The 26,927-nt window shown below is 35.8% G+C and overlaps 1 protein-coding gene and 2 pseudogenes across 4 annotated transcripts in view; 1 reads left to right on the forward strand and 2 right to left on the reverse strand.

Annotated features, from left to right (window-relative positions):
• LOC111153967 (calcium responsive transcription factor) overlaps window positions 1-26,927 on the forward strand; it is a 104,883-nt gene that overhangs the window by 41,562 nt on the left and 36,394 nt on the right. Inside the window, exons 2-11 of one of the 4 annotated variants that reach the window (XR_002641054.1) lie at window positions 225-345; window positions 3,652-3,795; window positions 8,374-8,607; window positions 10,149-10,311; window positions 12,318-12,381; window positions 17,036-17,166; window positions 17,546-17,918; window positions 20,303-20,480; window positions 21,613-21,688; window positions 22,665-22,693. Coding sequence is in view for 2 of the 4 variants with exons in the window: in XM_022513352.1 (XP_022369060.1) it covers window positions 225-345; window positions 3,652-3,795; window positions 8,374-8,607; window positions 10,149-10,311; window positions 12,318-12,381; window positions 17,036-17,166; window positions 17,546-17,918; window positions 20,303-20,421 (1,349 nt within the window). In the remaining 2 variants the exon portion in view is untranslated. Of the gene's footprint in view, window positions 1-224; window positions 346-3,200; window positions 3,248-3,651; window positions 3,796-8,373; window positions 8,608-10,148; window positions 10,312-12,317; window positions 12,382-17,035; window positions 17,167-17,545; window positions 17,919-20,302; window positions 20,786-21,612; window positions 21,689-22,664; window positions 22,694-26,927 lie in introns of those variants that run through there. The other 3 variants (XR_002641061.1, XM_022513352.1, XM_022513496.1) reach the window with 3 other exon arrangements.
• On the reverse strand, window positions 2,762-3,639 carry LOC111142157 (annotated as a pseudogene).
• LOC111154158 lies at window positions 5,106-6,842 on the reverse strand (annotated as a pseudogene).

Below are 26,927 nucleotides of genomic sequence, written 5' to 3' on the forward strand. Positions count from 1 at the left end.
GTATTTGTAAATTTCTTTAACCATTATGTACTTTTGATAAATATTATTATCTTTTAAACTTACGTGTTTATACATCTTAGTAAGACTTACTGATGTTTTCTTTCCTTAAAGTTGTGTAATTGAAAGTATAAATTTGGACATTGCCACCACTGAGTTATTTTTATTCTAGTGTCCAGAACAGATGGATACTTGAATTAATATCAATAGTTGGTTTTGGCCCACAGGGAGTAGAGCCGTGGTAATGGAGTGCCAGTATGGGCCAAGGAGGAAAGGTTTCCAGTTAAAAAAAATCAGTGAGCAGGAGAGCAGGTCTTGTCAGCTCTACAAAGCCACTTGTCCAGCCCGGTAAGCTTTATTTTCTTTAATTTCCTGTTTATTAAGTATTTATTTTCTAATAACTAATGTGTACATTTTTATTGTGTTTAAACAATGCCAATAAGTGTACAGTGCAATATGTTTCCTTTTACTTCTACTCCCTATGTCCCTTTTTATTTATTTGTTTGTTTGTTTATTATAATGTTCAGTTAGCCACCATATAGTACATCATTAGTTTTTGATGTAGTGTTCAACGATTCATTAGTCCTATGTCTCTTTTTAAGGCAACAGCTCTTACCAGCTTCCTGAGTAACTCTCCAAAGATATTCTGTGTATATGCATGCATACCTATCCTCCTTTATACCCATAAATGTTGAAATCTCAGTAAAACCTACTAATGTTTTCTTTCCTTAAAGTTAGGTGGTAGTAGGTGCCTCATTAGCTCAGGTAGCACGTCAGTCTCATAAAGTTAGGTAGTAGCATACTTTCTTTCCTGCTGTGAATTCACATTGCTTTATTTCTATTCTAAATGCCTATTGTGGTTATTTACTGCACAACTGTTTTTGCTTCACACTAGTGTGAATGTAATGATATATACCACTCTATGCTTTGTTTTTGTTTTTGTTATTTCATTCCCAGTATATCTCAAAATTGTCTCCATATCTGCACATGAAAGGACTTGTTCCTTCTTTGCATTTATTTATTTTAAAAATTGAAATATAATTGGCGTATAACATTGTATTAGTTTCATGGTTCCTTCTTTTCAGGAGCCATCAATATTGCATTTATGGATGGATTGTCATTTACTGAATTAGTCCTCTAATGATGGACATGTAAGATCTGAAAAGTATTCTTTATTATTATATACAAATCTCCAGTTAATAACATTATACCTATTTGTATACTTGTGCAAGTACGTCAGTAGAATAAATTTGTTGAAATGACATTCCTAGTGCAAAGGTTATATTATTTTAAATGTTTACAGGTATTACAAAGACAATTGCTCTTTAGAAAGATTTTAACAATAATATTCATACCAGCAATGTATGAGATCAACACAGTAAGTTTTAGATAGACTAAGACTACAGATTGGTGATTGCTTTGGGTGAGAATGAAAAATTTGAAGCAATAAAAGATTTTTGTAATGTTCTTTCTAATATTTTTTTAGACATTGAAAGTTTTAAATTCTCAGATAAAATTTTAAAAGATAATGTATAAAGGTTGGGTATAGTTGATCTTTGAAATATTTTATTTCAACATCACATTTTATATCACAAACCTGTACATTCTAAAGAGGTTCTTCAAATTAGTTCAGAAGAGTTTTCATAACTTTAGCTAATATTTAAACTTGACTGTGAAGCAAAACTTTTAACTGCTTTTAAATATAAGCAGTATAAAACTTCAGATATAACTTGGGAGAAAACCTCTATGTGTGAAGAAATAACTTTATTCCCTATATCATTCTACAAGTACTTTTTGAATATCAGTTGTGTCCAGCAATACCTTGGGTGCCATGGGAAAGAGGGAGACTGAAAGAGGTACAAGATACTACTTAATCATGGGAAACTTAAGATATAGTTGAGGCAGATCAGAAAACAAAAAACTTGGAAAAGATAATGGTATAGTATATAGTACCAAATGTGTCAGGTTAGCTAACTCAGCAGAGAAGGAACATATCCATGCAAATTCATTAACAGGGAAGAAAGTACAACTTAACATGAATGCTGAAGTTTAGATTGCGTTTGGGTAGATAAAGAGTGAGGGGGGAGATACTGTAGGTCAGGAAATTATATGAATAAAGATATGATGTGATTGTATTTTTGGTAACAGAGGAAGAAGGAACATTGAAATGATAAACTTGTCTGAAAAAAGCAATTTTACATTTGAAGTAATTGAAAGTTAGATTAGGTAAATAAGCTAGAATCATATGGGATGCCTTGACTCATGCCAAGAAATTTGTACTCGATTAAAGAGCAGGTAGATTCTTCAACAGAGAAGTACAAATGTGAAGAATTATTGTAGTATTAATATATCAAGGAGATTTAAGGAACGAAACCAAGAGGCCCAGAAGGAGGCTATTAAATTAATCTAGGCGTGAGTTTTTCGTTTATGTTTAAGGTCTAATTATCATTTATTTTTACAAGTAGCAAAGTTCCTCCCTTTTTTTCTGGCTTATTGTATATGAATGTAAAAAAGTATTGATTTCACACTGTCTCTCACTCCAACAGAATGGGGTAACAGGAAGTTGTGAGTTGAAAGTAGCCTCCTGACACCAGTGTGGTTTCCTGTTTACCTGGGACTTGAACTCTGGTGCTCTCATCAGTCATCCTCTTACCGTTTTCTTTTCAGTTTATGAAAATCAATGAGTTTATGAGCATCCTTCCCAGTAGACGGGTCTGCAATGTGTTTGGGAAGTCAGTAACTCACGTAAGACAGGGTTGCACTGTCACTTTACGATTTGTGTAACGGAAGGCTGAAGAATCAATTCATACCATTTTCAAAGAATAAGCTCATATTCTATACAGGGATGTGGAGAATCATCAGTACAATGAAAAAAATGGTTGAAGTTGTGAGTGATGAAATCAGAACTCTTGAACAGCAGAAAGACTTCACTGAGGGCTTTACATTTCAGAGAACTGTTCATTGCTATCCAGTATATATCCCTTGGGGCACTCCAGTTAAGCTTAGGAAATACACCCCTCCACCTCCCCAGGAGTTGATAGCTTCTTGACCTTTAGTGGTGACTTTGGGAAATTCTGGTGCCATAAGGGTATCCATGTTCTCATCATCCGACCACTGTATTTCTTCTGCCTTATTATCACTGTTTGGCTAAGAACTTGTTGGCGGATCTTCACTTCCTGAACCCACCAGAGTTCCATCATCGAGTAAATAATCCTTCACATTCTGAGGAGTGGAAGAATGACACGTAATGGTAAGGCTTCCGAACAGCGGCTGCCACACAGAGAACTGACAGTGCAGCACATGCTCTTTCTTCATCCTCCAGCTGCCACAGCTGCTGCCCATCCCCTCCTGCCAGCACCCTCCCAGAACCCCCAGGCATGAGTTTTTTATGGCTTCCAGGAAAATTGGGAAGAGGCAAATCCAGAAACAAAAGTTGATAGCCATAAATATTTAGATATTTTTCCTGATGTTTTGATTATTGTTAATTTGCTAAATATTACGCACTGAGAATATGGCCTATTTTTCAACATAATCCGCTGAATGCTTTCTAGTTTAATTGATTTTTCTCTAAACTTCAATGCATAAACTTCCACTTGGTAAATTTGATTTTCTTGATATTATAATGAAAGAAATTCTTCTTTTACTTACAAACAGGATTTACATTAAAAAGGTACAGAAGTTTCCTGAATATAGAGTTCCTACAGACCCCAAAATTGATAGGAAAATAATCCGAATGGAGCAGGAAAAAGCCTTCAACATGCTAAAGAAGAACTTGGTAGATGCTGGCGGTGTTCTTAGGTATGACATTTATATTATTATTTTATTTTTACAAATTAATTAGCTCCATTTACAAGATATTTTTTGTAAGAGAAATTATAAATATGTCTTCTAATTATTTCATTAAGAATGGTTTTAATAAGGGAGATGTCTCATTAGCAATTCCCTAGGTATTAAAATTTGCCACTCTGTAAGCCATTGAGTTTATCAACCACATGTTCTGATAATGCTTACCAAAGACTTATGTATACCATATGGAAAGTTTTCCCCAAAATGACAAATATGTATTTAGCAACACATATAATTATATATTTCATACTTTGTTTCTGATATTTCTTAGGAGCCAAACTTATAGTCACCTATATATATATTTTTAACCCATCTTTGATCACCTATAGCAGCCAGAAATTAATTCTAAGCCCTACATAAAATTCCATTCTATATACTTTTTGTGCTTCAGAGTTTACATAAGAAGAATGTTGGCTGGCTTTCTTACTTTTCTTTATGGGTTCATCCACAGGAAGAATTTACAGTAGTACAATGGGATTAAGTGCAATATAGTTTTTGTAAAAACAAAACAAAAAAACTTTTGGATGTGTACACCTGGGTGGCTCAATTGGTTGGGTGTTCCAACTCTTGGTTTCAGCTCAGGTCATGATGTTGGAGTTGTGGGATCAAGCTGTGTCAGACTCCATGCTCAGTGGAGAGTTTGCTCTTCTCTCTCTGCACATCCCCAGTCTTGTGGGCTCACTCTCTCTCTCTCTTTCTAATAGACAAATCTTTAAAAAAATAAATACATAAGTATGTAAAATGAACTTTTGGATATATGAAAAATGAGTAGCCAATAATTAGATCATTCAGTTTGGAGAACATTGCATATAATTTTTTTTTTTTTGCCAATTTTAAATACAGTTTTATTTAAGACATTGCATTTTCCATTTAACAATACAGTGCTTATAAAGTGCAATGTCAGGGTGCCTGGGTGGTTCAGGGGGTTAAGCCTCTGCCTTCAGCTCAGGTCATGATTCAGGGTCCTGGGATCGAGCCCCACATCGGGCTCTCTGCTCAGCAGGGAGCCTGCTTCCTCCTCTCTCTCTGCCTGCCTCTCTGCCTACTTGTGATCTCTGTCTGTCAAGTAAATAAATAAAATTTTTAAAAAATGCAATGTTTATTTCCTTTCCTGTGCACATATTCCATATTCAGGTATCAAAAATGCCCAGTTTTTTGCTATAGCAGCTCAACTCTACAGCTGCCATGGATTTTGCTACAAATTTGGGTCCTTTGAATATTGTGTGTGGAACAATGCTAGACCTATTTATTGCCAGGTTGGTTTAATCAACCTCTTCAATGGTGGGCCCAGAGGAGGCACCACCAGAGGGAGGAGCTCCACTGCCAGGGAAGCCTCCAGGCACTCCTCCTGGCATGTGCCCTGCACTCTGGTACAGCTTGGTGATGATGGGATTGCAGACTTTCTCCAGCTCTTTCTGCTGGTGTTCAAATGCTTCCTTCTTGGCAGTCTGGTTCTTATCAAGCCGGTTGATGATTTCATTGCACTTGTCAAGAATCTTCTGTTTGTCTTCATCATTTATCTTGCCCTCAAGTTTTTCCATCTTCAACAGTTCCTTTCATGTTGAATGTGTAAGACTCAAGTGAATTCTTGGAAGACACCTTGTCCCGCTGTTTCTCATCTTCAGCTTTGTACTTCTCAGCTTCCTGGACCATGCGCTCAATATCTTCCTTGCTCAAGTCGCCCTTGTCATTAGTGATGGTAATCTTGTTCTCTTTGAGGATACCATTAGCATCAATATCAAAAGTGACCTCAATCAGTGGGACACCACGAGGGGCAGGAAGTATGCCTGTGAGTTCAAACTTTCCAAATAGGTTGTTGTCTTTGGTCATGGCACGCTCACCTTTATACACCTGAATAAGCACACCAGGCTGGTTGTCAGAGTAGGTAGTGAAGATCTGTATCTGTTTGGTAGGAATGGTAGTATTATGCTTAATGAGAACAGTCATGGCTCATCCAGCAGTTTCAATGCCAAGAGAAAGTGGAATGACATCCAACAACAGCAAACCTTGAACGTTTTCAGGTTTGTCTCCAGAAAGGATGGCTGCCTGGACAGCTGCACCATAAGCAACAGCTTTGTCAAGGTTGATGCTCTTATTCAGTTCTTTCCATTGGAGAAATCTTGGAGAAGTTTCTGAATCTTGGGGATACGGGTAGAACCACCCACCAGGACAGTATCATGGATCTGAGACTTGTCTAACTTGGCATCCCGAAGGGCTTTCTCTACAAGGTCCAGGGTGCCACAAAACAGGTCAGCATTTAATTCTTCAAACCCGGCATGAGTGATAGAAGTTGATTCCTTCATACAGAGAATCAATCTCAATACTGGCCTGGGTGCTGGAAGAAAGTGTACGTTTAGCACGTTCACAAGCAGTACAGAGATGACGAACTGCCCTCTTGTTTTCACTGATATCTTTCTTATGTTTGCGCTTGAACTCTGCAATAAAATGGTTGACCATTCAGTTGTCAAAGTCTTCTCCACCTAAGTGGGTGTATCCAGCTGTGCACTTAACCTAAAAGATCCCATCTTCAGTAGTAAGGATTGACACATCAAAAGCACCACCTTCTAAGTCAAAGATCAGCACATTCCTTTCAGCTCCAACTTTTTGTCTAAGCCACGAGTAGTAGCAGCAGCAGTTGGCTCATTGATGACTCAGAGTACATTGAGACCAGCAGTAGTTCCGGCATCTTTGGTAGCCTGACGCTGAGAATCATTGAAGTACACAGGTACTGTGACAACTGCATTGGTAACCATCTTCCCAAGATAAGCCTCTGTGATTTCCTTCATTTTTGTCAAAACCATAGAAGACACCTCCTCTGGATAGAAGCTTTTTGTCTCTCCCTTGTATTCTATTTGGACCTTGGGCCTGCCAGCATCATTGACCACCATGAAAGGCCAATGCTTCATATCAGATTGGACAACAGTATCATCAAATCTCTGTCTAATCAGGCATTTGGCTTCAAAAACTGTGTTGGTGGGGTTCATCACAACTTGATTCTTTGCAGTATCACCGATCAATCATTCAGTGTCCATGAAGGTGACATAACTTGGGGTGGTTCGGTTTCCCTGATCACTGGCAATTATTTCCACTTTGCTGTGCTGGAAGACACCCACGCAGGAGTAGGTGGTGCCAAGATCAATGCCAGCTGACATGGTTGCTTCTGTGTAGGCCTGGCTCAGCTTGAGAAGAACAAGGAATCCAAAGATGTAGTCCCACGTTCAATGAGCTAGAGAACATCGCATATAATTTTTAAATAGCCTCCATTTCATGCAGTATCAGTCATCGCAAGCACTTTATACAAAAGTATCAATTAAAACAGTATCCTACCAGATCATTTCATTTTCCTAGCATCTGTTCTTTTGCACTGCAATATGAAAGACCTATATTCATCTTCTAGTTGGTTCTCTTGCTCATTGGAGCAATAAGAGCTTGTGCAGTAGAGGGGCTGTGGGGCAATAGAGGTAGTATATTGAGCTCCTGTCAGGGAAGATTCTCCCACTGAGCTCAGTCTTGGTAGACTCTGATTTATAGCCACCTTTTGCTTGGAAGGATTATAGGTGGAACACAGAATAATTTGGGGACAAAATCATAGAAGAATGGGAAAATACAGTTTAGAAGATGATGACTTTAAAAGTCTCATTATTTTGAGGTAAATTTAATTAGCATGAAATTTAAAATACCATTTTCATATATACTTAACTCCTGTACCCTCCTTAACTAAAGGGCCATAGTGAAAATCCATAAGGTTTTATAAAGATTTTTATTTAATTGGATATAAAGCCAACTTAGAAGAGTCAAGCAGGGGGTTAGGGGGTGCTTGGGTGGCTCAGTTGGTTGGCTGTCTAGCTCAGGGTGGTGAGATGAGCCCCAAATTGGACTCCATGCTCAGTACAGAGTCTGCTTGAGATTCTCTGCCTCGCCCGCTCTTTCCACTCTCTTTCTGCCCCTCCTTGCCCCAATGTGTGCACGTGCTCTCTCTTTCTCTCTCTCAAATAAATAAGTTAATTAACTATTTCTAAAAAGAAGCCTAGAACATTTTAAATTTTATTTATATCCTTTTTATTTTTATTTTTTTCAAAGATTTTATTTGTTTATTTGACAGAAGGAGACAACGAGAGAGGGAACACAAATAGGGGGAGTGGGAGATGGAGAAGCAGGCTTCCCACTGAGCAGAGAGCCCGATGTGGGGCTCGATCCCAGGACCCCGAGATCATGACCTGAGCTGAAGGCAGAGGCTTAACCCACTGAGCCACCCAGGTGCCCCGATATCTATTATTTTAAAATTTTAGTTACATTTACTTAATATGATATATCATCTTTTCTTAAAAGATTATTCTTGGGGTGCTCTGCTCAGCGGGGAGCCTGCTTCCTCCTCTCTCTGCCTGCCTCTCTGCCTACTTGTGATCTCTGTCTAATAAATAAATAAAATCTTTAAAAAAATTTATTATTTTTCTTGTTGAGTTTTAACGTAAGTAACTATGATTCTTGCCTTCATCTAGTAACATAATTTTAAGTATTTCTTCTTATCAGGTGGTATGTACAGTTACCTACAAAGCAAGCTCATCAGTACCATGAATTAGAGACTTCCTGCCTCCCTTTGCCACCTTCCTCTTTTCCTGTGTCTTCTCTTGAAGAGGAGGAAACTGCAATTAGGGATGAGAACTGTGCATTACCCTCACGTCTACATCCCCAAGTAGCACACAAGATTCAAGAATTAGTGTCACAGGGAATAGAACAAGTATATACAGTAAGGAAACAGCTAAGGTACAGTAAAAACAAATTATTCTTTTACATTTTTCATTATTGTTTGTTGGTTTAAATAATATATTTATCATCATAAACCTTTTCCAAGATATATGGTATCAGAATAGTTAAGGAATATAATTTATTAATTTGTTAAAATAATCTTAGTTATGAACTGATCATTTTCTAACAGATACTTGGCAAGCTGTGAGTAATGATTCAGCTTACTCATTTGAAATATTCCATATTCAAATTTAGCAAATTGGACTATTTCTGAATTATATATAAATTGAATTACATAATAAATGCCTCTATAGGAAAAAAAAGCCTTCATAGAGCCAAAGATTTTAAAACCTAGACCAGGATACTTACTTAAGCTATTTGAAATGCAATGAAATTGTATTATAACAAAAGAACATGGATAGTTCTTTATATGATGGAAGTTTACATGTAGCACTCTGGTACAGTGTTACTGATTCTTAGGATACAATACTCATGATCGCATTTATTCTTGCAGCTATATAAAGTGGGTGTATTTACCTCCATCCCGCACATGAGAAAGCAGGTACTACAAGTGGTTAAATAACTGGCTCAAGATGTAGAGGCAGAACTGAAATCGAGATCTAATGCTACAGCCTGTGCTCTTTTACTGTGATTTCTGGTACTTAACTGGCGTTATTCCTACTGGTTATTATGTAGTCTGATCTGAATAACACAATGAATATATTTCCTAGGATTATGTCTTAGTTAATACATGATTTTCCCATTTAGCAGTTTTCTCAGACATCTTACATTCATTTTCATTGGGACATTGTTAGAACAGAGCCAAAATTTGGTAAAATCGTACATTATTTACTAAACTTGAACCTTAAGAACAGAGGTGTAATTCAGCTCTGCAGTATGGTCTATAGAATGTAATATATAAACCATATAAATACGGGACTTTATAATTTTTTATGTATTTTTTATATATTGATGTGTCAATGCCACCTTCTATTTCTATATTTCTATTTTGTCTACTTAAATTCAATCAGGTCATATTTCATATTGTGATGCCTTTTGGCCACAGAGTAACATGATGTTTATACAATAAGCTGGGTGTGGGCCCAGGCTCTCTTGCTTACTGGCTAGATGTATATTGGCAAGTTATTTAACTTCAACAGCCCTCAGTTCCCTTATCTGTAAAGTGGGAATGATAATTGCACTTATCTCACAGGATTATAGTAAGCATTAAAGGAGATCCTTGATGTGAAATGTTCAGTATACTGCCTGACGTAGCATTCAAAACGTATTTTGCTTAAACTGACAATAATGATTCCTATAAAAATGTCCAAGCTTACTCTAGATATAGAGGTATTTAATCAATGAAAGTATTATATTGCTTTAATCTGCATGATTTATTTGATTTAATATGCAGAAAAAATTAAGGGGAAAAATATAAATTATAAAGCTGTAAACCATAATTTACAGAAATTTATGCTAAAAAAGAACCATTTTCTCCTTTGATCTGAAGTGTATTACTAGGCTGTTTATGTTTTTATTCTGTTTTATGCTCTCCACAGAAAATTTGTAGAAAGAGAACTATTTAAACCTGATGAAGTACCTGAGAGACATAATTTATCCTTTTTTCCAACTGTAAATGATATTAAAAATCACATCCATGAGGTACAGAAATCCTTGAGAAACGGAGATAATGTGTATAACTCAGAGATTATTCCAGCAACGGTAGGATTACAATTGTAATTCTTTGTTTTATTATAGAATCTTTCTCAACTTCTTGGGGCGCCTGGGTGGCTCAGTGGGTTAAGCCGCTGCCTTCAGCTCGGGTCATGATCTCAGGGTCCTGGGATCGAGTCCCTGCATCGGGCTCTCTGCTCAGCAGGGAGCCTGATTCCCTCTCTCTCTCTGCCTGCCTCTCTGCCTACTTGTGATCTCTCTCTGTGAAATAAATAAATAAAATCTTCAATTAAAAAAAAAAAAGAATCTTTCTCAACTTCTCTTACTATTTGGCCTAATGGGGTGGTTGTTAGTAGGCCATATAAATAACTGTAGCCATATAAACATAAACATATAAAAATAGTAGTTTTAGGGGTGCCTTGGTGGCGCAGTTTGTAAAGCATCCAGCTCTTGGTTTTAGCTCAGCTCTGATCTCAGGGTCACAAGATCGAGCCCTGCATCAGGCTCCATTCTCAGTACGCGGTCTGCTTGAGTTTCTCTCTCCCTCTTCTTGTGCCCTTCCCGCCCTGAGCTCTCTCTCTCACTGAAATAAATCTTTTTCTTTAAGATTTTATTTATTTATTTGACAGAGAGAGTGAGAGTGCGCACAAGCAAGGGGAGCGGCAGGCAGAGGGAGAGGGAGAAGCACACTCCCCACTGAGCAGGCAGCACAATGTGAGACTCGATCCCAGGACCCTGGAATCATGACCTGAGCCAAAGGCAGCTGCTTAACCGACTGAGCCACGGAGTCACCCCTGAAATAAATAAATCTTTAAAAAAAAAAAAAGGAGGGGCACCTGGATGGCTCAGTCAGTTAGGCATTTGCTTTCAGGTTGGGTCATGATTCTGGGGTCCTGCAGTCAAGTGCTGTGTCAGGCTTCTTGCATAGCAGAGGTCTGCTTCTCTTCTCCCTCTGCCCTGCTCCTCGTGCTCTCTCTCTCTCTTTCTCAAATAAATAAATAAAACCTTTTTTTTAAAAAAGAAGAAATAGTAGTTTTTCTTTTTTTAAATTTTTTTAAAGATTTATTTTACTTTATTTATTTATTTGATAGAGAGAGAGATCACAAGCAGGCAGAGAGAGAGGGGAACAGACTCCCTGCTGAGCAGAGAGCTCGATATGGGGCTTGATCCCAGGACCTTGAGATCATGACCTGAGCTGAAGGCAGAGGCTCAACCCCTGAGCCACCCAGGTGCCCCTAAAAAATAAAATCTTTGAATTAAAAAAAAAAAAATAGACAAGTTTCAGCAGAATAGTTCAGACTTGAATACATAAAGGGATGGTGTTCATTCTGTATGCCGTCTATGGATATCAATTTTATCTCATACTGTGATACTCTAATTTCCCCCAGAATATTGGTCAGTTCTATGAAAATTTTGCTTACTCTGAAGAGTATAATGTAATTATACAAAAACTACTAATTATAATACAGGAATTAATTATAGCATTAAAACCTTTGTAGTGGGGCACCTGGGTGGCTCAGTCAGTTAAGTGTCCTGACTCTTGACTTCAGTTCAGGTCATGACTTTCTGCCTCTCCCTCTCCCCAGTGCTTACATGTGCTTCCTCTTGCTCTCTAAAATAAATAAATAAATCTTTAAAAAAAAAAAATCTCAGTAGCAATACCCTTTGCTTCCCAAATTTTTACTATTATTAATTATGTCTTTTTACCTAAATAGTTTCAGATTTTAAGCTAGTGCTACTATTCTTTTCCATCCCAGACTCTCTTAATTATTCACTACCCGAAGTTCGGGAAGTAAAATGGATCTGGTTAGCAGTAATCTTTGCCATCTGTACTTGCCATCCAAATTCTTGCTATCTGAACTTGGGAAGCTATTGTATTTGGATAGTGAAGTATACTCATGTTTTGAGAATGTAAACAAGTGAAGAGAGTAATTACTGAATAAAACACAGTTACACTATCACTGAATAAAATATGATAGTTGTATTGATATTTTAAAACATTTTTTAATATAAATGCTTTATTGTTTTTATTGAAATAAATGTTCCCATTCCAGCTTCAATGGACTGCAGATAATGGGCATATTCTCAGAGAGACTGTGACAGTTACATTTGCAGAAGGTAGGTTATTTTGAATATCTTTAAATAAAATCAGTATTAAAACTGGAAGACACTGAAGGTATTATCTCATCTAATCAAAATTTTTTCATGGATAAAGAATCCATGGCCCGAAGAGACAGGAACAACTACGTTAGGATTTGTCAAAATAATTCTAGCTGTTTAAATGTATATACTTACATGTTACTCACATATACTTTCTCATATATGTTATTCAGCTGTAAAAAAGGATGACACGTTCCCTTTTGTAATGACATGGATGGACCTAGAGAGTATTATGCTAAGTAAAATCAAACTTCTAATGAGAAGGAAAAATACCATATGATTTCACTCATATGTGGACTCTGATGAACAAAACACATGAATAAACAAAAAGCAGAATCAGACTTGTAAATACAGAGAACTAGCTGATGGTTGCCAAAGGGGAGAGGTGGTGTGGGATGGGCAAAATGGGTGAGGGGAGTAGGAGAAGGCTTCCAGTTATAGAATGAATAAGTCACAGGAATGAAATGCATAGGGTTGCCTAGGTGGCTCAGTTGGCTTAGAAACCTTTTTGGTTTCAGTTCAGATCATGACCTCAGGGTCATGAGATTGGGTTCTCCATGCTCAGTGGAGAGTCTGCTTGAAGATCCTCTTTCTCTCCCCTCCCTCCCCTCTCAAATAAATAAATTTTTTTTTTTTTTAAAGGCACAGCATAGGGAATATAGTCAATGATACTACAATCACAATGTTTGGTGACAGTTTTGGTAGCTATACTTGTGGTGAGCATAGCATAAGATACAGGGAAGTTGAATCACTGTTATACACCTGGAACTAGTGTAACATCGTGTGTCAACTATATGCAAACAAAAATAAAAAATAAGGGGTACCTGGCTGGCTTAGTTGGAAGAGCTTATGACTCTTGATGTTGGGTTTGTGAGTTCAAGTCCCACAGTGGGTGTAGATCTAGACTACCAAAAATAAATAAATAAACTTAAAAAAATAAATTTCTTCATATAATCAGCTTTTGTGCTTTATGATTAAATTTTGAGGCTGATTACTAGTATAGATCACTATAAAGCTAGGCTAATTCCAGTAATAATAAACTTAAGATACCTTGGTCAGGAAATTTTGTCCATTTTACATGGTTTGCTTTTTCTCATATGCTGTTTCTCCTATGTTATCTTACTATTCCAAGCTTATTTTACCCTTTTTTTCCTCTTCTGGAAATGTGTTTTCTCTGCTTCTGTATGGCTAAGTCCTCTCACTCTCCAGTCAATCCATTTGGCTTTAAGTGCTCACTTAACTTCGGCCGTGTATAAAGTTAGACATTCAGTCTTTTGTACTTAGTTTAACATGGTATCCTTTTGTTTATACATCTGTATCTTTCCTTATGGTTTGAGTTCCTCAGGAGCAAGGGTTATATTTCATTCAAGTTAACATAACTAGTTGCTAGCTTAATCCCTGCTACAAAGTTAACATCTAAATAAATGCTTCAGAATAAATTAATGAATAACTGTATACAGTACAATTATCTCTTTCTTTTTTGGCTGTTTAACCTTTAAGAGTCACTGTGCATGAAGAATAACTTTCAAATTCTTTATCATTATTCATTTGTTCTGCACCTGTTGTACACAATAGGATAAATGCTTGACATAAAAAAGAAAACATTTCTTGCTTCGTTGAATTTCAAATTTAGCAAGAGAAAAAGACACTAATATATATATTAAATATATTCTATATATATAATATAAATTATAGAATTATAAATAATAGAATTATAAATTAGAATATATAAATATATTCTAATTACTGTTATATTGCCATAAAAGAATTGTGCAAAATTGTGTGAGAATAGTGACAGAGACATATAACTTAATCTAGGGAGTAGGGAAATAACGCTTGAGAAAGTGGCTTTTAAACTGAGAACTACAGAATGGATAGGAATTTGTCGATCCAAAGAATACTGTGTTTGAAAGCTAAGCAACAAAGAGCTTGTCATGTTCAAGGAACTTAAGAAAGTTGGTGTGGTTTTAAGCATAGACAGTGCTTGAGATAAAACTTGATATGCAGAATGGGCTTAGGAGGCCCTTTGAGCTGTCCAAATGAAAGGTGTGATAGTGATTTAGTCTACATTTAGTGGCATTTATACTAGAATTGGACAGATTTTCATTGTTTTCAAAGGTTTTGGTTATTGATTGAATAGGTGTGGGGGGTAAAAGAATAGGAATGATCTGGGATGACTCCTGAGTTTCTTCCATGAGCAACTGATAGGTAGTAGCATTTACTGAGGTAGGCAAAACTGGTTTAAGAATAGGATTTGGTAATGACAAGGGGAAAGAAAAAAAATTCATAAAATCAGGTTTGGAAAGCTTAGGTATCATAGCCATTTCAATTGAGTGGATTGGGAAGAAGCCACATTGGGACGGTTGAAGAGTGAATGAGTGATGAATGAAGAAGTAGAGACAGTGTGCTATGAAGAGAATACAGGGTTGAGGGAAGGTATTTTCAGATAGAAGAGATCTGAAGAGAGAAATGAAGATGAAGGTACTGGATAGCTTTGATGATGAGAAGTTGAGATTTCTGATAATTTCTCTTTTCTCTTTAAAAGTGCTAAGAGTGAAAAAAATCTTAGGAAGCGTGACCAAGATTAGATATTTGAAATCTTCTATAATGTAGAATGAGAGAGGGGCGCCTGGGTGGCAGATGCCATAGGGCATTTGCCTTTGGCTCAGGTCTTGATCCCGGGGTCCTGGGATCGAGCCCCACATCAGGCTCCCTGCTTGGTGGGGAGCCTGCTTCTCCCTCTCCCACTCCCCCTGCTTGTGTTCCCTCTCTTACTGTGTGTCTCTCTGTCAAGTGAATAAATAAAAACTTTAAAATATATAGAGAGAGAATGGGAGAAACCTTGTAAGGTTGTCAGGTACCGGTGAAGGTCCTGTTGAAGTTGGTGATCATGAATTGGTATTAGTAGTAGCAGTAAGTTTCTTTTTCAGTGGCATTCAGCTTCGCACATACAGCCACTGGAAGCCATTTTCATTCAGTGCTCGGATTGTACCAGGTTGTAACAAAAGTACAAAGAAGCAAGGGAGATTAGAGGATTTTCAGGAGAGTGACTGAAGCTATAACCGTGGGATTCGACTAAGCTGGATGGGGAGAGAAGTTTATTAAGTGAGAAGTTGATGTATCTGAAGAAAACTGAGGAATCAAAGGACTGGAGGTTCACCTGAGGTCGAATAATTGTAGTGAAGTACTTAAGCAAAATCCCTGGAAGAATAAGAGGTTGTGATCAAAGAATGGGATATCTGAAGTAGAGATTTTTAGATGTAGAAGAGCCGAGGGTATGATAGTAGTAGTGGGTGACTGCAGCAGAGTGAAGTGCAAGGACAATTAGAAATGAAGATGCCAGAAAGTGAAATAAGTCAGACAGAGAAAGACATATACCATGTGACTTCATTTATATGTAGAATCTGAAAACCAAAACAAATAAGCAAATGAAAAGCAGAAACAGACCCATAAATACAGAGAACAAACTGATGCTTGCCAGAGGCGGGGGAGTGGTGGGAGATGGGCAAAATGGGTGCAGGGAAGTGGGAGTTACAGGTTTCAGGTTCTGGAATGAACAAGTCACAGGGATAAAAGAGAACATAATCAATGGTACTGTAATGGCCTTGTATGGTAGCAGAGAGTAGCTACACTTGGAATGAGCATAGCACAACATATAAACTTGTGGAGTCATTATAGCTGAAACTGTTGTAACATTGTGTATCACCTGTACCTTAATTTAAGAAAAAGAACTAACGAAGCCAAGAAATGTGAAAGTATTGTTTAATCTTCTCACAGTCCCTTGAAGAAGATTCTCTTACTATCCTGATTTTACAGATGAAACTGGGGTTTAAAAACCGAGTAGCATGTTGAAGGTTACAGAGAAAAGCGAGCTAGTGCTTAATTCCATCCCTGTCTCATGCCAGGACCATTTTGAAAAATTACTTAGTTTCAATATGGAAGCAATAAACAGTTGTTGATAATTGGTTTTTGATTGACTTAAAGAGATTAATATATTTGGATTAATACATAGAAATTACAAGAGAGGGATTATATTCCCTAAGGACACTTACTTTAGCAATTGAGATAATAAGCAAACAGAGATTTTTACTCTTAGTCATTTATTCCAAAATGAGTTATTGAAAGAAATTTAATGCTGCTATTTTGGAGGACCCACTTCATGTCAGGCATTGTCCTAGGCATTAGGGCTACCAAAGATGAATTAAGTTTGGTCTCTGTGATTGAGAGGCTCCATAGGTTTCACACATCCAGAGAAGTTTAGAGGTAGTCTAGCATCATAGCATGGAAAATGGGCTAGATTAGAGTTACAAATACATAATCTTTCAAGGAAAAAACTACTGTTCCTAACATCACATCCTAGATATACTGAATTAAAATTAATGGAGGTTGAACCTCAGAATGTGTATTTCAAAAAGTTCCTGAGTGATTCTGATTCTACCAGGTCTGGAAACTGTGAACAAAAGAACTTCTTAAAGTCCTTTTCAAACCTTTGAATTTCTTTCCTATTCTAATTGTAATCGTAAGTGTTGTAATAAAATGTGGTGTCATATAACATAGAAACCATAAACATTATTTTGTTAGGATAGATGACTTTTTTTTATATATAACTTAGGAAATTCACCAGGGGAATCAATTAACACCAAAGTGGAAACAAATCAGACACGGGGTTCCTTGTCCCCAGAGCCGGCCCACTTGCTTTCTTCACTTCCCTCATTTCAACCAAAAATGCTTACACAACTCCAGGTAGGTATCCAGTGAAACAGACAAAACCGAAGCCCTTCCCTTTCTTCCTTAATCTCTCTTCTTCTAGGGATGTTATAGAATTACTATAGAATTATAATAATGATCACAGACGTTTTTATTATCAATTTCCTGATGTTTTTGTATCTTGATATAAGATCACTTTAAATTATACATTTTTAAAAAGTTGGAGTTGACTGTGCATGCAATAAAGTTTCGTTGTACTGCTTTTCCTTTGATTCTTGTTTCTGTCCTTGATATTTGTTAGTGATTATATTCCTCTATTTTATTCCAATTATGTGTCAAAAGAGTAATATATCCTATGAGAAAATTATACTTAGTAAATTTAAACATTTTGATGTAACTCTTTTCGGTTTAAAAGGGTTTGCAGTTGCAACCAAGATTCACTTCTCCTGATGGATCACCGGCTGTGATATCAGTAAATAACCACCCTTCCTCCAGTCCTTCAAGACTTCTGGATTCATTAGAAAGTACTGTAATGAATAATAATTCTCTACTGCTTGGTCAAAGTCATAGTCTTCAAACAGATACATGCCTAACCCCAAACAGTAGCATTATTGCTTCTACCATGACTAGCCTTCCAGGACCAGATCAAAATCTGGCTGCAATGGACCAGCTGGTGGAAGTTGGAGATGTTGAGGATGCAGAGAACATGGAAGGAGGTGTTCACCGGATTCTGCTGGGAAATGGGCAGACCATCCCAATACAGATTATAGATAGCCACCCAGCTATTAGTAAGTTAAAAGCAACTTGTGATTTTATTTTTAACCTTTTTGGACTTTCATTACTGTTACACTACAGAAAAAAAAATCATTTCGACTCAGGGGTTTATAAAATATAAATAAAGTGAAACTACTAGAAAAAGGGAAAAATATCAAGAGCATAATAACTCCTAAGCTCTTTAATTTTTTCTTCTCCATCAAAAGTATTCTCTAATTACCTCAGTTTACATAGAAAATCTGTGGTGATACAAAATCAGAGGGTCATTGTAGAATGCATGAAAAAAATGAGAAACTTTATTTTTTCAAAGATTATGTATGTATTTATTACAGAGAGAGAGAGGGCATAGGCAGGGGGGAGGAGTGGAGAGAAAGAGAGAAGCAGACTCCCCACGGAGCAGAAAACCGAGTGGGGCTTAATCCCAGAACCCTGAGATCATGACCTGAGCCAAAGGCAGCCACTTAACTGATGGAGCCACCTAGGTGCCCCATAAAATGAGAAACTTTAAAAGGAAAACTTATAGTGTAAAGGTTACTATGGAAAAAATGTTACAAGGAAAAATGGAATGAAGTGGACAGATATAAATGTTAAAGATTTTGAGTTATAAACTTTAATGTTGAGTTCTATGGAAATTGAAAGGGAACTAGTTAAGCCTTAGGGACTTGGGTTTAATCCAAGACCTTGTTATCTTTACTTTGTAACAAACCCAGTCAACCTACTCCTACTTGACCTACGTCACTCCCTTTCACATAGATTGTTTCGGATTGCGAACTTTTGTGGAGAAAGATTTGCAGTTTGCTTTGAAGAACAAAAATCTTCATAGAAATCTTCATAGAAATCCTTAGAACATACAAAGTATTTACCCTGGATTCTTAGACTTCATTCTTCTGGGTAAGGAAAAGTGTAAGTTAGTTCCTTCCAGAAAATAATAATTTTCTTAAAAGTAACAATTCCAAAAGATTTTAAATTTTAAATTTTTAAAATCTTTTGGAATTGTTACTTTTTTATTCTAAATTTTTTGGAATTGTTACTTTTAAGAAAATTTATCTGGAGAGCTGTGGTTCAGTAGTTGTCACTACTGAATAAGTTTAGTAGAAGTTTAGTAGAAAAGAAGGAAAGGAATACAGGTGAATTAATCCTCAGAACTTCATGTAATAGTTGGTGGTGTCCCCATTCTACAGATAGGTTAATCAAGGCTCAGAGAGGTTAAGTAATTACCTAAAAGTGATAGAGCAGGGATTTTAACCCAGATCTATCTGCCTTCAACGTTTCTTTCCATTCTAACATGCTTCCTCCCTCTATGTTGTACCAAGATATTTCTGGGAGCTCTAATCAGATTGCTTTAAAGGAGACCCTCTTGGGATCTGAACTTGCATGATTTATCAAGTTAGATCATGATCTGAGGGACTACTTCACCTGAATATGAATCCTAAGGGTCACTCAAATCCATCTTCTACTGGTTTTCTTTATGGTGTGGGATAAACTCTAACACATCCGTATGTGACAAGCATTAGGGGTGTTCAACACACTTGCCTGAGCAAATATTGGTCCCCTTAATCTTGGTTCCCTTTAGCAACTGAAAAACTGATATCCCTGAGAAAGAGACATCTCACCTGCCAGTTCAAGATAGTGTCGCTGGTATGCTGCGTTCAGATTAATCTGGTCATAAGTACTTTAAAATCAGAATGGTAAGTGCATTGTGCAGTGTTTCAGATAAGCAAACATACAGCTTGTACAGCTAAGTCAGAACTCTCCATTAAGAGTGGCATATTTTTTTCTAAAGTACTCATGTAGTTGAGTTTCTTTAGGGAAGGAGTATTTGCCTTGATATATGGCTACATATGGAGGCCATAGTAGAGTGGTAACAAATCTGTAAATTTGTAATACATATGCCTACTGTTTGCAAAACATCATTTTCCAATAATAGGAGGCTTCCTGACTTTTGTTTACTCATAGTTTTAAAGGCATTTAAATTTAAATATGAGATAGTCCTCATACTTTCATGAAATTATGGACTGCTTTTTTATCAAAGCATCTGTAGAGGAGAGGAACTCTGGTTTTCTTAGTCTCTTCTTGTTTTCATTACCAGAAGCATACTGAAGAAACTTTTTTTAAACTTCTCAACATTTAATTTTTTAATTATTTTTCTTTTTCTTTACATTTTTTTATTGAAGTTTAGTTGACATACAATAGAACATTAGTTTCAGGTATACACATCCTGAAAGAATTTATTATGAATGACTAAGATGTCAGAAGTACTGAGTTCTCAAATACATTGACTGTTTTTTAAAAAACGACTGTTTTTTGCTTTGCTTCTAAATTCATATAATTATAAAGATTCCAGTGTTATAAGTTTACATTAACCTTTAGGGTTTTTCTTTTATGTTTGGTTTTAAAGTTGAAGAAAATCCAGAAGGTACCATTTCTCTGAGCCAAGTTAAGCAAGAACCCAAAGAACCAGCATTGCCTATGGAAGCAAAAAAAAATTTGGACTGTAAGAAATTATCTGCCACATAAATTATTGAAGCTTTTCAGAATTTATAACTTGGGTAACTTCTGATGTCATAAAAAAGAAGGTGAATACTGTCAAAGTGTAGTATTGTGATAGATGGACTAAAAGACTAGTTCAATGAGCAACTTTGATTTAAAACTGATATGTTTGTTGCCAAGTCCATATTTTTGGAAGCTATTTTACTGCTGTCATTTTGTATAATTCTTATGCTTTTTGATTATCTAATGAGGCCAGTATTTCAAAAGACCATCTGAATTTATTCATGACAATATAGTCTAAACACAAATAGTTATATAACTCATCTCTTGAAAATATCCAATTTGGGTTCTGAAAAGACAAAAACAACAAAAAATAGTGTGTGTGTGTGTGTGTGTGTGTGTGTGTGTGTGTGTGAGAGAGAGAGAGAGAGAGAGAGAGTGTGTGTGTGTGTGTGTGTGTGTGACTGTGTGTTGACTTTTTATTTAAAAGTGATAAAAGAACTTACTGCCTCTTTAAAGTTGTGAAGAAATTCTTTACATTATAGCAGACAGGTGAGAGATTATTCATAGTCTGTCACATTAGGGAAGATAAAACAGTAGTAGATTTGAATCATAACATGAAGCCCAGCATTCTCATTTGTGGAAACAGTAGTTGCATTTTGGCTTCTTCCATTATAATTTTTTATACTTCAAACTACAAACCAATAGCATACTAATGGTCATCTAATAGAAATTTAAAGTGTCTTGGTAAGTACTCATAATTTTAACTTGAATTAATCAGATAAAATACAGAAATAAATGTATATTGCATGGATTTCTATAGTATTGTAGGTAAAGCACTACTTATGGATAGGAAAATGTAGAAATTGAGAGAATTCAGAAAGAATAACAGACTTCCCCTGGTGTTTACAGATGGTATGGGGGACTTTTTGATATCAGCAGGGGATTTTTTTTCCTATTTTGTATTGAAGATTCAGCTCTGGTTGGAAAAGAATTTGAGTTATATTTATTTTTCTATGCCAGAGTTCTTACTGAATTGATGGTATTAGAATTTATGCTATTTCAAGGTAAGTATTTGTAGTTAAAAAATTAGTTCATATTTAAAACTTTAAAACAACTGATGTGTATGTATATTTACTTGTTGAGTAAATATATTTACTCGAAATACTGAATAAGTACTAATCACTATATTAATTGTAAGCTTCTGTTTTCTGGAAGGTTGGCAAACTAGAAATGTCAATTATAAACTGTCAAGAAATCAACGTAAAGGCTTTTTTTACCCCAGGGACCATGTGTGGGTATATTTAAGCTTTTATTTTAAAATAATAAGGATTTCAAATGGATATGAATGTTTAATATTCAAAGGATATGAGATAGAATATGAAATTTAACCTTAATATTTTACATGAATATGAGTCATTTTTAGCTTTTCTAAATCCAGTCTCCCATTCTTAATTCATTTTAATTGTTACAGGTACATATGTATCTAAGTATAAAGCATCGTTATATTAGAAGTTAGTGGAACTTTAATAAAACATCTTGCTCTTTCTATTTATACCCTGTTTAATATAAAATGTATTATTTATGCCCCTATTTAATACAAAGTTAATATTTAATTACATACATGATTTTTAGTTAGAATAGCTAACTGTTCTAAGAACTGAAAATATTTGATGTGAGCATTTTAGAGGCAGGCTGCCGAAGCTGATTATGTTACTCTAAGTTAAACACAGCTCTTAATTACCTCAAACCCAGATTTCTCTTAGTCTGTGTGTTCTTAAAGGGTATAAGTCTAAATCTATATTGTAGTGTTACATTGTAGATAATATTCTTTTCATTTGTTATTTCCAGTTTATGGAAACTGTTTTCAAGATTTTAAGTAATCTTCACTTTTTATTAATGGCAATAGCTTATTAAATATTTTACCAATTTAACTATGTTCCTTTGGAGACATTCTTTTCTTTTTTGATGTTGAGTTGTTAAGGAGAAATGCTTGTTAAGATACAAACTCTAGTGAATTACCTACGAGAATGAGAGATGTTAGAGGATTCAGACTTTGGCACTTAACAAAACACAGTTTTAACAAAACACAGTTAAAAAATATTTCTCTCACTTCATTCTATGTGAATGTCTCTCTGGTACTCGTTTTTGTTTTTGTTTTTATGAGGACAGAAAGTTACAGTGCATCCTCCTCACAAACAAAAAGCAAAATTAAAAAAGAGCATGAAGGAAGGTTTCAGTCCCTAATTGTATACTCTTTTGGTTTTTAGGTAGAAACTGGAACTATCAATATTTTCATGTAAGTATTTCAATGAGTAGCTCTTTAAAAATAGTTTCTAAATTTTTAAAAATTCATGTGTCCTCTAAATGCATGTTCAGTCACAACATATCAGTATTGTATTTTAAAGGTGCTTAGCATCGCTTTTTTAAAAGTATGTTTACATATTTTAAATATTCAATTATTTTTTAAATGCACAGGGTATTAAATACGAGTGCATAAAGCTTTCAGTATCTATATTTCGCATTCTCCTAACAGCTCTACAGCAAACTTTGACATCTGCTCTTTTGTGTGATGTATTGCAAGGTGTAATCTATGTAGTAGTGAGTTGGACATTCAAAATAAACAGAAATTCATAATTACAGCTGAGCTTTTTTCATCATTGTAGTTTCCATGTTCCAAAGCCTCCCAGTGAACTTTATATATACTACAGTGAGTTATAGATAAACACTGCCATGGTGGGCTTTTTCCTTCAATATTAATTTCTCCATAAGCAGTTAACATGCTTAAAAGAAAAAGCTTTTATACTAAGTACCTTGTCTTGTTCAAGGTAAATGTTTTCTAAAAGTCACAAAAATGATAGAAAATAGAATTTGGAAGCTGGTCCTGCATTGCAGTTTCTGATTTTGAGGCCCACCAGCTTGTGTTTCATTTTTACATCCTGTCAAAATACAGACTTAATCATGTGAGCATGTGAAAGATGTCATTTAATTTGTACCAGATTTTTTAAAAAGTTTTAAAATGTGTGTGTATATACATATATATATATATATATTGTAACCTAATGTATAGTGTCCTTGTTATAATGTAATTTTTTTCATTAAAAATCCTGTGTTTTTTTTTTCTTAAACTTGTTGGTAGTTTTCTTTTTATACTTTTTCTGGGGATAGTGGTAGTTTTGTTCCTCTTAAAGATGTTAAATAAACACTTTAATTACCTGCGAACTTTGGCTAGAAATTTATGGTCAATTTGGAACTTGAAAGTTTTCCAGCATAACTACCAGTAACTACTGTTATCATTCCATTTAGGGACGTATATGCATTTAGTACTCTCAGCTCAGCCAACCATCAACATTTTTTTTTAAATTTTATTTTATTTGACAGAGAGACAGATCACAAGTAGGCAGAGAGGTAGGCGGGGGGTGGGGGTGGGGGGGGGAAGCAGGCTCCCCGCTGAGCAGAGAGCTGGATGTGGGGCTCAATCCCAGGACCCTGGGATCATGACCTGAGCTGAAGGCAGAGGCTGTAACCCACTGAGCCACCCAGGCGCCCCCAACCATCAACATTTTAATATAATGCATGTAATAAGGTATTAGTAATTCTTTTTCTCACATCTTGGCATTGTGACATCTTTAAGTACAGCTTTATATTTCTTGGTTAAAAAGGAGGGATCGTCAGTGTTTTCCGTTCTGGCTTTTCTCTTCTTTCTATTCCTTTTCTTTTCTTTTTTTTTCCTTTCTTTTTTTTTTTTTTTCCGCTTTATTCCACCTGCCTATTTTGTAGTACTGTAGAAAATCTTACTGTCTCCAGAAGGGGTACTGTATTAACTATTCCCTATCAGCTGATTTAGCTTCAGATATCTTAAATGGTGTATTGCTTTGGTATCTAAATGTCTGTAATTCTACTTAATTAACCTAGTTGTAATGGCAAAGCCTTAGTGTGCTTTTGCCATATACACATTAACTATGAAAACTATTGTTAAATAATGCAAATATTTGTTGCTGACTGAAGTCCTAAAACTTTAGGAATAAAATCAGAATCTTAAAAAAACTCACTAGTGGATTCTAAATTTGATTCTTGAGAAAAATAAATAAGTTGTATGGTAATATTGAAAACCTTTGAAAATGTGATTTGGGTATAATTGTGCAGGGGAAATGTTCAAGGGTAAAAGTTGAAATCAGTAAATAAGTTCGAGAATTCTAGTCTACAGCATAGTAATTATAATCAATAATACCACATTATAATATTCAAAGTTGCTCAGAGACTACATCTAAAAGAAAAGAATGGGGGGTAATAAAAGGGAACGAATAATTGTGTGACATGATAGTGATTATTAGCTAACTCTATGGTGGTAATATATTGCAAAATATAAATTACCAAATCAACATATTGTATACCTTAAACTTAATATGTTAATCATATCTCAATTAGGAAAAAAAAAGAATTCTAAAACCAGAGGACAGAGTAGAAGTCCGATATTAGAGTTTTTAAAAATATTTTTATTGAAGTATAATTGACATAAAATAAATTGCACATATTTAAAGTACACAATTTAGTACGTTTTGATATATGTATACATCTATGAAACTATCACCACAATCAAGATAATGAACATATCCATCACCTCTAAAGCTCCTAGTGCCTCTTTATCATCCATTCCCTCTTCTGTTTCCCGTTCCTACCTCACCATCCCCAAACAACTACTGATTTGCTTTCTGTCATGAGAGATCAGTTTGCTTTTGCTACAATTTTATAAAAATTATCTGGTATGGACATTTTTTATGACTCTTGTCACTCAGAATAGTTATTTTCAGATTAATCTGTGTCAGAATATATGAATAGCCCGTTCCTTTTTACTGCTGAGTAGTATTCCATTGTATGGATATACCACAATTTGTCTATCCATTCACCTGTTGATGAATAGCTGGGTTGTTTACAATTCTTGGCTATTACAAATAAAGCTGTTAGAACATTTGTATAAAAGTCTTTTTATGAATATATGCTTTCATTTCTCTTAAGTAAATAGTAGTGGAATACCTGGGTTATGTGGTAGGTATATATTTACATTTTAGGAAACTCTAGTGATTTTTCTGAAGTGGTTATACCACCTTACATTCCTGTCAGCTGTATATGAGAGTTCTAGCCAACACTTGGTAGGGGCTGGCTTTTATATTATAGGCATTGTAATAGGTTTATAGTAGTATCTCATTGTGGTTTCAATTTCCATTTCTGTGATGACCAATGCCGTTGAACATCTTTTCATGAGTTACATGCCATCTGTATATCTTCTTTAGTGGAGTGTGTGTTTGGATCTTTACCTCATTTTTTTTTTTTTAAACAACTTATAATCCCCAGAGGTTGGGCATTTTTTTTTAAGATTTTATTTATTTATTTGACAGACAGAGATCACAAGTAGGCAGAGAGGCAGGCAGAGAGGGGGAAGCAGGCTCCCTGCCGAGCAGAGAGCCTGATGCAGGGCTCAATCCCGGGACCCTGGGATCATGACCTGAGCCGAAGGCAGAGGCTTTAACCTACTGAGCCACCCAGGTGCCCCTGTTTACCTCATTTTTAAATGGAATTGTTGTTTTCTTATTATAGAGGTTTAGAAAGTATATTCTAGATACAAGTCCTTTTTTTGTTTTTAAAGATTTTATTCATTTATTTGATAGAGCATAGCAGCGGGAGCGGCAGGCAGAGGAAGAGGGAGAAGCAGGCTCCCCACTGAGCAGGGAGCTGGATGCGGGGCTCCATCCCAGGACCCTGGGATCATGACAGCTGCGCCACCCAGGCACCCCATAAAGAGCAGTTCTTAATTGTGATTAAGTCCAGTGTATCTTTTTTTTCCTTTGTGGATCATACTTCTGTGTAAGAGATCTTTGCCTAACCCAAGATTAGATTTTTCTCCAGGTTTTCTCAGAAATTTTATAACTGAGTTTACATTTAGGTGCGTCATCTATTTTGAGTCAATTTTTATATACATAGTACACGACCCTTTTTGCATATGAATACCCAATTGTTTCAGTACCATTTTATGAAAAGACTGTATTTCTCTATTGAATTAAATTTATACCCTTGATGAAAAAATTCATTGATCACGTATATTTGGGTGACTTTCTGGACTCTGTTCTTTTTCATTGATACACTGTCTATCTCAGTGGTCTCAAGCAGGGCAATTTTGCCTCTGGGGGACATTACACAAAGTCTGGAGATAGTTTCAGTAGTGATAGCTAGGGAGATACTACTGGTTTCTGATAGAAGCGAGAGCTTCTGCTCAACATTGTACAATGTATAGAACAGTTCCTACAATAAAGAATTGTCTGGTTCAAAATGTCTGTAGTACCAAGATTGGAAAAGTTGGGTCGATATTGATGCCAGTAGCACATTGTCTTGATTACTATAGCTTTAAGATAAGTCTTGAAGTCAGGTAATACAGCCTTTGTTTTTTTTAATTTTTATTAAAAAAATTTTTTTTAAGATTTTACTTACTTGTCAGAGAGAGAGGGAGAGAGAGCATAGGCAGGGAGAGTGGCAGGCAG

Source organism: Enhydra lutris, unplaced genomic scaffold (assembly GCF_002288905.1).
Source record: "Enhydra lutris kenyoni isolate GAN:26980312 unplaced genomic scaffold, ASM228890v2 scaffoldscaffold1, whole genome shotgun sequence".
In the NCBI taxonomy this organism is placed as follows: Eukaryota; Metazoa; Chordata; class Mammalia; order Carnivora; family Mustelidae; genus Enhydra; species Enhydra lutris.